General features: G+C 42.8%; 1 protein-coding gene across 1 annotated transcript in view; it reads left to right on the forward strand.

Annotated features, from left to right (window-relative positions):
- Positions 1–15,381, forward strand: part of LOC126188520 (neuroendocrine convertase 2) — a 1,507,992-nt gene that overhangs the window by 543,975 nt on the left and 948,636 nt on the right. The window contains exon 2 of the mRNA XM_049930122.1: positions 4,144–4,248. Coding sequence (XP_049786079.1) covers positions 4,144–4,248 — 105 coding nt within the window. The remainder of the gene's footprint in view (positions 1–4,143; positions 4,249–15,381) is intronic.

Genomic DNA, 15,381 nt, shown 5'->3' on the forward strand with positions numbered 1-15,381 from the left:
TTTTTCTTCATCTTTCTTTCTAAATATTAATGCTTCACATCCGTATAATGTTACTGGTACAATGGTCGACTGATACAAGCGGATTTTTAAGTTAGTACTAAGCTATCTTTTCTGTAAGATTTTGATAAAACTAAAGAGTGTTTTGTTCACTGTTGCTAGTCGGGCATGTACTTCTATATACATTCCATTATTGTTACTTAAGAGACTCCCTAAGTACTTGAAATGGTCAACTGTTTTGAAAGTGAATCCATCTACAGCCAAGGGTGCATCACTTTGGTTTTTCTTACTTATGACCAGATATTCTGTCTTCCCTTTGTTAAGATTTAATCCTGCTTTCTCAGCAATTTTGATATAATTTTGCATCAATTTGTTTAATTCTGTTTTGGAACTACTTATTACTGCTATATCATCTGCTTAGGCAAGTCTAATAATGTTCATCTCCTGCATTTGGATCCCGTGTGGATTAGTTTTAATAAATTCTCTATAGAACTTCACTAAGATGAGGTTAAATAAAATAGGTGAAACGGCGCCTCCTTGTCTCAGTCCAAGTTAGATTAAGTAGTGTGCAAGCTTAGGGACCGACGACCAAAGGAGTTCGGTCCCATAAGTTAAAAAAACAGAGAAAAGTATGTGCACATCTACAGTGAATTCGCCCGCATCTCGTGGTCGTGCGGTAGCGTTCTCGCTTCCCACGCCCGGGTTCCCGGGTTCGATTCCCGGCGGGGTCAGGGATTTTCTCTGCCTCGTGATGGCTGGGTGTTGTGTGCTGTCCTTAGGTTAGTTAGGTTTAAGTAGTTCTAAGTTCTAGGGGACTGATGACCATAGATGTTAAGTCCCATAGTGCTCAGAACCGTTTTTTTTTTACAGTGAATTCCCACTCTTTTTAGTATAGTTTAAATATCAACATAAAAATATTATTGTAGTTGTTTTTAGACCATATTTAGCCCGCGTTGTGCACGCCGTACAGATCTGTCACAAAGCGGTAAATGTAGAGTCGAAACAGTACGGTTAACAACTTCGCTCGAGAGCGAGAATGAGCTTCCCCTGTTCCACTGAAGCCTACACGCTACGATAGTTCCATAGTAGAGACCATAGAGATGCGTGCTGATAAGAGACACGCTATTCACATACACGCTTGATTCCTAAGTCCTGCATCCCCATCGCCAGACATTAAAAACAAATGAAGTCACTTTAATCCGTTCGCTCTGCGGAGCTCTGACGATAGAGTTGCGTTTGGCCTGAATTATCGTCTGCTGAAGTCGTTCCTCATAATTTAAATTCCACTGACTTGTAACAAGGTCGACAAAAACCGCATTTTAGTAAAACCTGGTCTGCCATAATCAATCACAATTACTGAAATGGATTTTGAAAATTTTTACTGAATATTTGTCAAACATTGGGAAGTCAAGTGAAGTCGCTAGCAGCAACAGTCAAAGCACACTGTCAAATGTTTTTAATGTAATGTGTTTGTTAAATATACGTTCATTCACACACTGTTGAATACAGTCAATGTGCTATACTTATCGATGTAATAAGCCTTGTAATGTAAATGTATTTAAGAGAAATGTGGAGAAATTCAGTGATTCTGTACCGTATATTTTTATGTTGTATCTGAAACACAAACAGGTGTTAAGACGTGGAGCGAAGGTGCTAAGTGGTGGAGAACCTTGGAATAGCGTTCCCGTGGCAGCATTCTATTGTTGCACCCGTGAGAGTTGTTAATGCAAACAAAAGAGGAATGACATCGACCTAAGACTGCTGCTAGAAAACAGGATGTACGAGTAATTGTGGGGAACAAAAAGGCTAGCAATATCAGTGCATTTTCCACAAAGTGTATTGCCACAAGGGAAACAGTAGTACTTTATGCCGACAGCAAAAAACGAAGACCAACAAGCCCTTAAGGTATGCGTTTTAGAGGCAATGGTTACTGGACAGTTTTGTCTTGTTTCCCTCCATACTACCTGAAACTGATTTATTTCACAGTACGTAAGATGGAGAAGTGCCCATATGTCTTAAGGTTCAGAGCCCATGTATATTAGACTGTTTTTTGTTTTGTTATATAAGGAGTCCATTCTTGAAGTTTTGCCGTCGACTTTTGAAATACCCTGTGTAGATGTGTAAGAAAGGTCCTGAACCAGAGAACATAAAAATGAGATTTGTCGTGAAAATTCGAAGTCACAACGAAAATTTAAATTTTAGGGTTTAAGTTTTACTGAAGAATTTAAACCAGTTACGGAATACGGAATAAGAAATCATGAAACTCAATAAATATTTTTTGAAAATTTTAAATTGTGAAATAGGTAACAATATTTTCAGAAGGTGGGCATAAAGTACCCTCTTCCCTTGCTATTGCGAGGGGTAACAGATATCTTGTATACGAAACAGAGGAATGGGAAGAAAAGGGAAAGGGTGCGTGGGAAACTAGTGACTTCCAGGAGCACAGTGCATGGTGGAATTAAATGTAATGGTGAAAGTTTAAAATTTGTCCGGACCGGAACTCGAACCCGCAGTTACCGCTTCCCATGAGTCTTTACCTCTCTTTGTCTCTCTATATATCTCTCTTATTAAAAAAATAAAAAAGGAGGCGGCAGTGAATGAAGTGGGCAGGGTTCACAGCCCGATGCCTGGCCAACATGTCACTTTGACTCTCTGCAGGAACCAAGGGAAGCATAGGGAAGGTGGAGTAGAGATGCAAAGAGCATAAATGATTAATTTATTTTCCCTTTTTTGTTGTTACTTTTTTGTTACAAAAGATATTATCAAAACTACGGATAATAGCAGGAAACCTACGTCACGAGGAGGAGAGAGCTACAAATCACCATACTCGGTGAAACTACCGACGCATATTTTCATGGAGACATTGTGAAGACGAGAGAATAACAGGTTCTAAGTGTAGAAAAAGCGTGTCTCAACACCACATTGGACCATCACGCTATCTCTGGGGTGGGTTAAGGAAGACGCTGCAGGCAAAATTGGACAAAAATTGTCTTTATTTGGGATTGAGGACAACTGCACAGCGGCGTTCATTAAGGAAGCGCCAAAAATCAAGGACATTTTTCTCACCGACGACAAACAAATCCATTTTACAGAGTTCGTGCCAGCTGGAGTGGCCGAGCGGTTCTAGGCGCTACAGTCTGGAACCGCGCGACCGCTACGGTCGGAGGTTCGAATCCTGCCTCGGGCATGGATGTGTGTGATGACCTTAGGTTAGTTAGGTTTAAATAGTTCTAAGTTATAGGGGACTGATGACCTCAGCAGTTAAGTCCCATAGTGCTCAGAGCCATTTGAACGATTTTTGAACAGAGTTCGTCTTCGTTTGAGGGAAGTCCGGAAAGAGGAGCAAGTGAGAAGTTACCTGATGAAAAGTCGTGCGGGCAATTATGTCTAGCATCTGTAGCACCAATAACCGCTTCGACCATTTGGACTAGGTTCCTGACCGATCCACATTCCCAACTTAAAGTACGCTGCAGTGCAGCGCCCCTCGTCCATTAACACCCGACTCGCAGGTTATTGATTCCCGTTACAGTTTTCGATATTGGCGTATCCACACTGAAGTGAAGTAAGTGTCATGGGATGTGTACGAATAGTGTCAGTTCTGTCGGACATGTGTAACAGAACTGACACTACTTCTGTACAATGACGTTCTCTTCTCTAGAACACTGAGCAATCCTGGACGAGGAGGAGATTAGTGTTTACCATCCCGTCGACGACGAGGTCATTAGAGACGGAGCACAAGCTCGAATTAGGGAAGGATGGGGAAGGAAATCGGCAGTGCCCTTTCACAGAAACCGTCCCGGCATTTGCCTGAAACGATTTAGGGATCTCACGGAAAACTTAAATCAGGACGGCCGGACGCCGGTTTGAACCATCGTTCTCCCGAACAGCGCAGTCCTACCAACGTAGTGGCTTCCCACAACGAATTAAATTATTGCTGTCCATTATATGTTACGCAAACAGACCAAAATCATAACATTGCCACCATGCTTCAACTTTAACCACAAAATAATTATTGTTGCGATTATCCGCAGATATTGATACCTGTACAGATTTTTTACGCAGAAAAGGAAGACTACCTTTCCGTAGAGTTCACGCTCTATTTAACTGCAGCCTGAATGAAACGGCCGGCTGTGGTCTCTGTTGCAGGTGCTGGGGTCTGACCGGGAGTTCCACTTCGTGCACCGCGCGCTGCCGCACGCTCGCAGCAAGCGTAGCGTCCCGCACGTGCGCCGCCTCAAGGTGGACCCCCTGGTGAGTACACACTTCTGGCCGGCCGCTGCAGCTGCTCTCGCCTCTTCACCTATCTCTGCCTTCACAGTCTGTCCAAATGAAACCGTTTTTGTGGACCAAGTGTACGCCATTTACATGTATGCTAATTAGGGATGAACAGTAATTAAGGTAACTTTGAAAATGATGTGGTTATGGAGTCATACCTATTAACCAAATAATACGTTCGAAGTTGGATCCTGTTAAATATTTTATAGAGTAATATTCATTGAAATAAAAGCGAGTTTTCACAGCTCACTTCGTTTCTGGATAACAATCGGTAAACAGTTCAGTTTTCTGCAGTTTTGTCATATGATGACATGGTTGGAGACCGTGGCTGTTATTTGAAGACAAATGTTGATGGTGTTGGGACAGCAACCAGCCACAAATTTACTTTCAGTTCCTTTCTTCAAAAGGTACCGTCAGCGGTTTCGATTCGTTGATTCATCTTCAGACGATTCATACCCTTTCTTTATAACATGTGGTGTGTTTTTTACAGATTAATTGTCCTAAAATATAAATAATACATGATTATAAGCACGCCACGCACAGATGGTTGTGTTACAGATTTTCGTTGCATGTGACTTACGTGAAATGTCGGTTTGGTGTGTTTGTTTTCATAACAGTCGTCCAACAGATGTGAATACATTCCCACTGCATTCTTATTGTTGCACACGTAAATTTTTCTCACTGAACACTTTAGATATGTCACTGAGATTTCTACCATGCACCACATGTTTAGATACATACAAGAGCTTACAAAAATGTAAGTATCAAAGATGCTATGATATATTGGAACATCTGAAGATGTCCTATGTTTGGAAAGGATCATATTTTCACTTACGCAACTGAAATGCATTTTACACTAGTAAAGACACATTGATTTTTTGAGTTGATACTGTTACATTAATTATAAAGTTTGTTAGTACTGTATAGGTAAAATAGTAAATTATTCAATTACATTTAGCATCATGAGAATTATAGTAACATATAAATTTGCTACTTGATCTGCAGATAGGCGTACTAACATTATTTGCTTTGGAGGTTGGACAATAATTTTTGGAAATTTTTAGGAAAGGGGTGTTAGCTAACTCTGTTTGTTCATTAAGGATATAGTCTCGGGCGCTTTGTGTGTGTGTGTGTGTGTGTGTGTGTGTGTGTGTGTGTGTGTATTTCTATTTCTTCTAATACATTCATGGTGGCTCCTTTTTCTGCTAGATGTAAAATTTTTAAGTTGTTCTCAATGTTTATCACTGAATGGTTTTCTTCAGCAATATGGGCTGTAAAAAACACACCACTTGTTATAAGGAAAGCGTGTAAACTGTCCGAAGATGAATCTTCGATGATTCGAAACCGGTAACGGTACCCTTTGAATAAAGGAACTGAAAGTAAATTTGTGGCTGGTTGCTGTCCCAACACCATCAACATTTGAGCTCAGTTTTTATTCTTCTTACAGATAAAACTTCCCTAGTTTTAAACAAATCAGTACCATTCGTGCCTTTTAATTCTTTGAGTACTACTGGTTTCTGCCCGAAATCACAACTTTTTTAAATACCAGTGCCTTTCGCATAAAACCGCCATTACTACTGCAAGACAGATGCCTCTAATGTTACACGGTGGTTCTTCTTCTAATGTAGTGCATTGTAGCAATCACTTACAATGTTCAAGCAACGGTAGGCACATAGATTATGTTACGTTATTGCAGAAGATTGTGACACGTTTTTCTTTTTCTTTTTGTGAACACATGGGGGGAGGGGGGGGGGATCGTGACAGTGCAAGTTGGTATCACTTACTGAAACAGTCAAGATCGCAAACAATCATTTATTTCAGAATGATGAGCGGTTTCTGCCTTCATGCTGGCGATCTTCATATCTACGGGGCCATACAGCTGAAGTCGTCGGTGCACAGAACAGTTCTTGTTACCATGGTCGTTTACTGCTCTGTCTCCAACGCAATTATATCAAAGTATTTAAAGGTTGTGCAGAGTAAATTTCAGTTCGTAATATTGCTTACATGCGTGGTTTCTAAATGAAGTTACTGGAGTAGTATGTACTTTGGATATAAATTTATTAATTTTAGATAATTTTTACTCCTTATTTAGGGCTACAATGTGTTTTAGGTACTATGAGTTCAGAGAAGTTTCGAGATACTGGAACGTGTCTAGGAAAATCGCTAAATTGCTTTCAGCTGTATCTCATGATTTGTTGAGTAGCTGTAAACTGAATAATCCAGAACTTCCAAATTGAAACCACCTCCTCAAAACAATCCATTGTTTACCTTTCTCGATTTTCTTTCTGTGTTATTTGCCTACTATGATGATAAATATCAATCTTGAAAAAAAATTAGAATTTTTTGTATTATTGGGACTTAAACGGTTGTAGTCGCCAGCATCAAAGTTCAGTCTTGTATTTTTTTACGCATACATAACTTCATTCGCAGCTCGTGGTCTAGTGGCTAGCGTTTCCGCCTCTGGATCACGGCGTCCCAAGTTAGATTCCTGGCCGGGTCTGGGATTTTCTCCACCCGTGAACTGGGTTTTTGTGTTGTCCTCACCATTTCATCATAATTCCATGAAAGTGGCGAGCTGGACAGTGAAAACATTTGGAATTTGTACGGGCGCTGGGAACTACGCACTCGAGCGCCCCACGAAACAAATATCATCATCATCCGTCGTTGCGGTGTTATCTGTGAACATTCCATCGCAGCAGTGTCATTTCACAATGCAGCCCTTTCTAGATCCTCCGGGACAAGGTGTAGCTGGAACGTGTCTGCTCTTCGGCAACAGTTTAACACGGGCAGGCTGTCGACTGCAGTGCGGTCCCGCTATGAGAGCAGTGCCTCCGTCCCAATAAGGAGACCGTGACAAGCTTAAAGCGCCAACTGCGTTTGCAGTACTGTACTCCAGTCTTATACAAATGTGAGACTGTGCGGAAGTGACATACAGAAATTATACTTTCAGTTTTCTGTGTAATTGTATGTGGTTTTCAACAGTAAAAACAAGATACTTGTAGGGATGTTTTTCTGTAAGAGACGAACGTAACCAGTTGCACAGTGTTGTATTTGTGGGCGCACATTTTTTTTCTAAACGACTGTAACATAAGAAAACAATCGAGTGAAACCAAGAAGCCAACCAACAATAACTTCATTACCTCAAACAGTGCTACAGATACACGAACTACCTCCCTGGTTTCAGTGTACTCCTCAGTCTTCGTGGTACCTGTCAAACAATTAAGACTTTTGGAACGTATCACCTGTCTAGATGTGGAACGTTGTAGTGTGATACATGTTATTAAGATTTTAGCCTATCACTGTTTCAGCTAGTGCTCTCACTGCTTTACCGTCAGAAACTTGCAGTGGATGAAGACATGACAACATTATAGCACAGCAAGTGCACCACTTAAATTTCAAGTAAACCAAACACACCCTTTCACGAGTGTTTCTTTTCCTACTACGTTGCTGTGGACTTGAGTTCTGCAGAAACTACGGTCCAGTAGTTTTGGTTCAGTACATAACTGACCTAATAAATTATAGGATTATCTGTAGTGTTGATAGCATTGGTAGGGAAAGAAATACCAAAGAATGTGTGTGAGAGAACTGGTTCAAAAAAAAAAATGGCTCTGAGCACTATGGGACTTAACTGCTGTGGTCATCAGTCCCCTAGAACTTAGAACTACTTAAACCTAACTAACCTAAGGACATCACACACATCCATGCCCGAGGCAGGATTCGAACCTGCGACCGTAGCGGTCGCGCGGTTGCGGATAAGAACTTAACACACCAAGGTTACTAGAAAAACTATCTTAGTCTACGGTTACGTATGATAGCGTACGATAGTTTTACAGCTCTGCGTTGCTACCAAAGACCTTATCGGAAATACCTTTGTCGTGTTTCACACTACTAACAGTGCCAGCCAGGTTTACTCGCCATCGTAGCGGCGTTCGGCAAAGCAAAGATCACGGCGAGGCCGGGAGCAGTGTGAACTTCAGGACTGTTCACAGAGACGGACTACTTTGCTACTCCGGTCACAGGCGGCAACCGGACGCAAAGATGGCATCTTTCCGCTTGGAGAGAACAACGGGTGAAGAGCGCGTGATCTACAGCCAATCGCACGTATTCAGACAGCAATCCGCACGTCAATATAACCTGCGATCCGGCTGTCTGCTACACGGTCTCCATCGAGCAGACTTAAGTGTTCAGTCTACCAATTTTCAGTCGGTTTAGATGTGAGTGTCCATCGACAGAGTTCGCCTCGAATTATCAAACGAAACACTCCAATACTCCGTTACCGTAAACAGCCCGCAAGGTTTGGAAGCACCACAGGCCACAGCGCAGCGACGTGGCTACGAACTTACTTACTTCCAGGTCTATACACGTGCTCAGGTACTGTCAGATAATGAACTCAGTTTTGATCCGTACAGATTAAACGTGTAACCAGAGTTGAATGTCAAGGTATTGTGTGTTATAATAATGTGTTCTCTTACTTCAACTAATTTATTTTGTGTAGCAGGTTACAGAACACTTACATTGGCGCAGTCGTTGGAACATCAGCCACATCCATGTACGATCGTTACAGCCTGCAACATTGAAAGATAACGCGACTGATGGAACACTGTAGACGAAAACTGCAGCTCGTGAGAAACATGATCCTCTTACTCCCCCCCCCCCCCTCCCCCGCCCCCAAACTGTACGCTGTGTGGTTTCAGCGAACTAAGCGTAGCAGCAGGGTCAGCGTTACTATTGGGAGGTCAGGACTGGCAGCAATATGAGCTGGGGAGTGGAAGTGAGTGGATATGGTGGAGGCACATACTTTTCTTATCAGTATACACAATTACTTGATAGAAAAATACCATAAAATTCTAAAAAATTAAACTTATTATAAATACGCACAGTACTCGCAGACCTTACTATCTCTTAAGTGTTGAATGATTTCACAATCAATAGAGCATGCTATACTGAGAAAAAATGACTCCTGTGATTCAAGAACAATAAAACCTTCCTTAATAAGTATAAAATGAATAACGGTTAGAATAGTACACAAATTCTGAATGACAGTGAATGTATGTATTTCTCATACTGTAGTTCAGGTTTTCTTAATAAATCCACAATGGACAAAATAAATCCTTATGAGGAAAAAGTCAACAGAAAACACGTACATACGTAAATCGCCTAAAAGCACAACCACAACGCAATGCACAACGTCTGCTAAAAACCGCAAGAGAGTCCCACCAAGTCATGAGCTATGACGCTCTGTTCCGATTCAAATAAACTACCAATGCGCACAAAAACGAAAGTCCTTGTGCTGTGGAAAATCTAATTGCATGTGCAGAGTTGATGAGGATAGAGGCTTTGTTTGGACCACCTTAAAACTGGCAGCTACTCAATGGCATGCACTACGTTGTGCTAATTGTCTACGTAGATACTTGTTACGTAGATACTTCTCCACTACAATAGCGGGGGAATGCAGAAAGCAAGAATAATCTGAGAAGTACTAGAGGAAACTGAAGTTCTTTCCACTCCTATTGTTATCTAACATGGAGGCAATGCTTCCAAAAATTTTATATGACACCCAGAGGTACAGAACAAGCATCTCCGACAAACGTACCAAATATCAGATGCGGTGATTGTATTTGATGATGAGGAAGTGTATACCACGTAACGTCGAAAATTGGTTGAGGTATTAAATTACGGTACAGATTTCTAAGAAGGTGGAGGAGTTATGGATGTTACTATATTACCAGTTCGTTCAGTAATCATTGAGAGTTTGGTCATATAGCTGGATCTAGTTCATATGCTGCTCTGATATTTGGGCACTCCGCCTATTGTCTGATATTATCACAAAAGTCTTGTTGACGATGTATACTGATTCATAGCAATAGCATCTTAGGGAGATAAAATCTTCTCCTCATATATTTGGGATTTCTTCATAAAGAATTCCTAAGAAATTGAATTTTTGGATGGCTTAATTAACGCTGATGGAGACTGTCTATAGAGAGTCTGGAACACTACACACCATTCTGTTCAGTCCCAAAGAAGATATTATCATGCAGCAGCAACATACCAAAACGGAATGATTTAGTGTGGTTTCCCTTATAACATATCCCGAGATACTTCCTTCTGAAGAAAAAGGCAATTTATTTCCTCAACCCGACCTTATACTCAATATGTAATGATCTTTTCATTGACTAAATGTTAACCACTACTCTACTTCCTTTTTAAAATGTCAAACTCTGGTACCATGTAGTTTAAAATGCATTAGTCTTAAGGCTTCACTGTGTTCACTATGGAATCGGATAGCATCAAGCCGTTTGAAACTGAGTGTTTTTGTATCAGTCATGTTTAATATCCATGGGTGCACGTATTTGTTAGTAACAATATGGAACCCTGCACATTACGACCACAAAATTAGACTCACTAATAAGACTAGAAGGTACAAAGCCACACACGGCTGCACAAGCGAAATCTGAATAAACATTTAAAAATGTATCTTTATTCAGAAAATCGAAGAAATTCTACGTTTACGTCCCATCGACGACAATGTCATTAGAGGCAGCGCAGAAGTTCGAATTAGGGGAAAAAAGTAGGCCGACTACTTCCCAATATTTCCCTTCCAGCTTAAGTGATTTAGGGAAATTTGGATGGCGGACAAGGATTACGAATTGCTATCCTCGTGAATATGAGCTCAGACAACCACCTCACCAAGTAGCGTACAGAGCAGTCTATTCGGCAAATTTTTTGTCTGTGTTAATCAATTTTTATTTCATTCCGTAATAATTAGAAAATTTATGTGTCCTACATTTACGCGTTCTGTCTCGTCTACTTTCCGGCCAGTTCCTGACAATGGATTCAAATGTTCTTCAGAACACCTACAATCAGGTCATTGTATCTCTTTGAATTGCCACGATGTTTTTAGGTTTCATGATAACTGAACACTATGCACCAACAGCAAGAACACAGACATTCTGAACATCAGAACTTCCTAGGAAATCCAATATGTTTAATTTGAATTTTATCAGTCAGCTCAGCAAAGATTCGGTGTAGAGGTGCGATCTTTGTTTTTCAATGATGGTAAAGAGAAGACAGTGAAGCATCAGTTCAAGCTTGATATCTACTATCGAAACGCACGTAAATCACGTGAAACTGTATCCTCTAAACTAGCCGTTCCGAGACAAGGCTTCATACGAGATTTAGCGCTGATGAATGGTGTCGTAAATCACGTCCACGCGTGTCATGGCTGTGAAGTACGTCAGGTGCTTCCCCAAAACAAGCGCGTGGGCAAATGTCGCGGCCAGAATGTCACAGACCTGCCTTATTACAATAGTTTCCATAGAAATATAGAAAACGTCAGAGCTCTGACTCTTACGGCATGTTGACACTGTCCTTTGCAGCACGTATAATGCAACATAATCAAGGCCATAACTTCTTGTTGAGGCACCGTGGCAGCCGGCAGTTTTGAGTAAATTCGTTAAATCAGATGTGGTGGTGCAATTGGAGGACTGCTCACTGTGAAATTCTCCTTTCCGCTTTGTGAAGGCTCTTTAAGGCAACAAATGCAATTTCAGCTACGCCAGTTTTGAATAAATACAATAGCACTTTCATTGAACATAGTACCTGTTTTCGCAAGGATAGTTTCTGGGCATTAGCTGCTGAAAAAAGTTGAAAATATGATTCTGGCTCAGCAAATCTTGAAGTTTAATTCTCGATCAGACTGCTCAACCATAGTTTTCTCCCTAAGCTTCACACGAAGGATACGCTGAGTGTTCACTTGGTCTGCACAAGCTTTATAATTCGTCGAGTGACCTGCTGATTAAAGTGGTAACATGTTGTAGCCAAGTTCTTGCGTGTAATTTATTTGAGGTATAAATTCACTGAATTCTGTATAAAATAGGTTAAGCCACAAAATATTGACAGTGCATTCATGCAACAGAATGATTCTACTCGTTTGAAACCTCCTGTTTGTACAGCTGAGCTCTTAACTCACTCTGGTGATGAAGTCTTCTGTTGAAAGTAACTAAAGTAACTGCCTGAAGTGCTGCCAGACAAGAATATCTGCAGAAGATCGCTCTAGTGAGGATAATTCTGCAGAATCAGTTACGCATTCTTAGTGATTTCTCAGAGCCTAGTTTGATTCGCATGTACGAGACGTCGATATTCCCGTCAGTGAGGAACCTGATTTGCAGAAAATTTTAGGAAACCTCATGCCCAAGTGCGGTCTATTTACTGGACTTGGGGATCTGGAGTCTGTTTTATGGCGCTAAAGTGATGACACTTTTCAATGAGATAGTCCACAAATGTATGGTGTGTACTACCATTTTTAAATGCTTTTAATTTTCGGAATATCTTACTCTGAAAATTTACCTATGTTAATCCTACATATACTGATTCTCAATATTTGTAGATTAACTGATGATGCACTGTTGAATCTACGTAAGATTGTGTTAGGTGTTTGTAATATTTCTGTAGCATTTTATTTTTTCTCTACACTACATGTACACTCCTGGAAATTGAAATAAGAACACCGTGAATTCATTGTCCCAGGAAGGGGAAACTTTATTGACACATTCCTGGGGTCAGCTACATCACATGATCACACTGACAGAACCACAGGCACATGAGCATGCACAATGTCGGCACTAGTACAGTGTATATCCACCTTTCGCAGCAATGCAGGCTGCTATTCTCCCATGGAGACGATCGTAGAGATGCTGGATGTAGTCCTGTGGAACGGCTTGCCATGCCATTTCCACCTGGCGCCTCAGTTGGACAAGCGTTCGTGCTGGACGTGCAGACCGCGTGAGACGACGCGTGAGACGACGCTTCATCCAGTCCCAAACATGCTCAATGGGGGACAGATCCGGAGATCTTGCTGGCCAGGGTAGTTGACTTACACCTTCTAGAGCACGTTGGGTGGCACGGGATACATGCGGACGTGCATTGTCCTGTTGGAACAGCAAGTTCCCTTGCCGGTCTAGGAATGGTAGAACGATGGGTTCGATGACGGTTTGGATGTACCGTGCACTATTCAGTGTCCCCTCGACGATCACCAGTGGTGTACGGCCAGTGTAGGAGATCGCTCCCCACACCATGATGCCAGGTGTTGGCCCTGTGTGCCTCGGTCGTATGCAGTCCTGATTGTGGCGCTCACCTGCACGGCGCCAAACACGCATACGACCATCATTGGCACCAAGGCAGAAGCGACTCTCATCGCTGAAGACGACACGTCTCCAATCGTCCCTCCATTCACGCCTGTCGCGACACCACTGGAGGCGGGCTGCACGATGTTGGGGCGTGAGCGGAAGACGGCCTAACGGTGTGCGGGACCGTAGCCCAGCTTCATGGAGACGGTTGCGAATGGTCCTCGCCGATACCCCAGGAGCAACAGTGTCCCTAATTTGCTGGGAAGTGGCGGTGCGGTCCCCTACGGCACTGCGTAGGATCCTACGGTCTTGGCGTGCATCCGTGCGTCGCTGCGGTCCGGTCCCAGGTCGACGGGCACGTGCAACTTCCGCCGACCACTGGCGACAACATCGATGTACTGTGGAGACCTCACGCCCCACGTGTTGAGCAATTCGGCGGTACGTCCACCCGGCCTGCCGCATGCCCACTATACGCCCTCGCTCAAAGTCCGTCAACTGCACATACGGTTCACGTCCACGCTGTCGCGGCATGCTACCAGTGTTAAAGACTGCGGTGGAGCTCCGTATGCCACGGCAATCTGGCTGACACTGACGGCGGCGGTGCACAAATGCTGCGCAGCTAGCGCCATTCGACGGCCAACACCGCGGTTCCTGGTGTGTCCGCTGTGCTGTGCGTGTGATCATTGCTTGTACAGCCCTCTCGCAGTGTCCGGAGCAAGTATGGTGGGTCTGACACACCGGTGTCAATGTGTTCTTTTTTCCATTTCCAGGAGTGTATCTTTTTATTTCTCATAATATTTCCGATACTGAATATAATCGTACACCTAATTGTTTGGGTGGGCCTTGTGTTGCTATTGCTTTTAGTTTCCTCATCTTATGTGCTTCGTGTTTTATTCCCTGGGTGTTCGTTACTCCCGTGTGGAAGTGTAATACACTGAGGTGACAAAAGTCATGAGGTACCTCCTAAAATCGTGTCGGACCTCGTTTTTCCCTGCGTAGTGCCGCAACTCGACGTGGCATGGACTCAACAAGTCGTTGGAAGTCCCCTGCGGAAATAATGAGCCACCCTGCCTCTATAGCCGTCATAATTGTGAAAATGTTGTCGGTGCTGGATTTCGTGCATGAAGTGACCTCTTGATTATGTCCCATAATGTTCCATGGGAGTGTTGTCTGGAGATATGGGTGGCCAAACCATTCGCTCGGATCGTCCAGAACGTTCTTCAAACCAGTCGCGAACAGTTGTGGCCTGGTGACATGGAGCATTGTCGTTCATAAAAATTCCGTCGTTGTTTGGGAATGTGAAGACATTCAATGGCTACAAATGGTCTCCAAGTAGGCGAACATAACCATTTCCAGTCAACAGGCGGTTCAATCGGACCAGAGGACCCAGTCCACCCCATGTAAACACAGCTCACACCACTATGGATCTGCCACCAGTTTGCACAGTTCTTTGTTGACGGGTTCTTGGTTTCCTTGGGTCTGCGCCACACCGAATCCTACGATCAGCTGTTACAACTGAAATCGGGATTCTTCTGGCCAGACCACGGTTTTACAGTCGTCTAGCGTCAAACCGGTGTGGTCCGTGCCCAGCACAGGCGCTGCAGGCATGCCCTGTTGGTCGTCTGCTGCCATAGCGTATTAACGTCGCGTTTCCCTAACGGAAACACATTCGTCGTACGTCCCACATTGATTTCAGTGGTTATTTCGTCCAGTGTTCTTTGCCTGTTAGCACTGACAACTCTACGCAAAGGATGCTGCTCTTGGTCGTTATGTGAAGGCTGTCGGACACTGTGTTAACGGCGGTGCGAGGTGAACGCTGCCCCACGACTTGTCACGTCAGTGTATTATTGTATGTGTGGTCTGTGTTAGTTAGTTTTTCATTTTGTGATTCAGTTCGTGTGTTGCGTCTAGTTTGTAAACATTTTCTTTACCATTCCACGTGATTATGCGTAGTTCTTGTGTGTGTATCTATCTGTATTCATTG

Source organism: Schistocerca cancellata, chromosome 5 (genome assembly GCF_023864275.1).
Source record: "Schistocerca cancellata isolate TAMUIC-IGC-003103 chromosome 5, iqSchCanc2.1, whole genome shotgun sequence".
Lineage (NCBI taxonomy): Eukaryota > Metazoa > Arthropoda > Insecta > Orthoptera > Acrididae > Schistocerca > Schistocerca cancellata.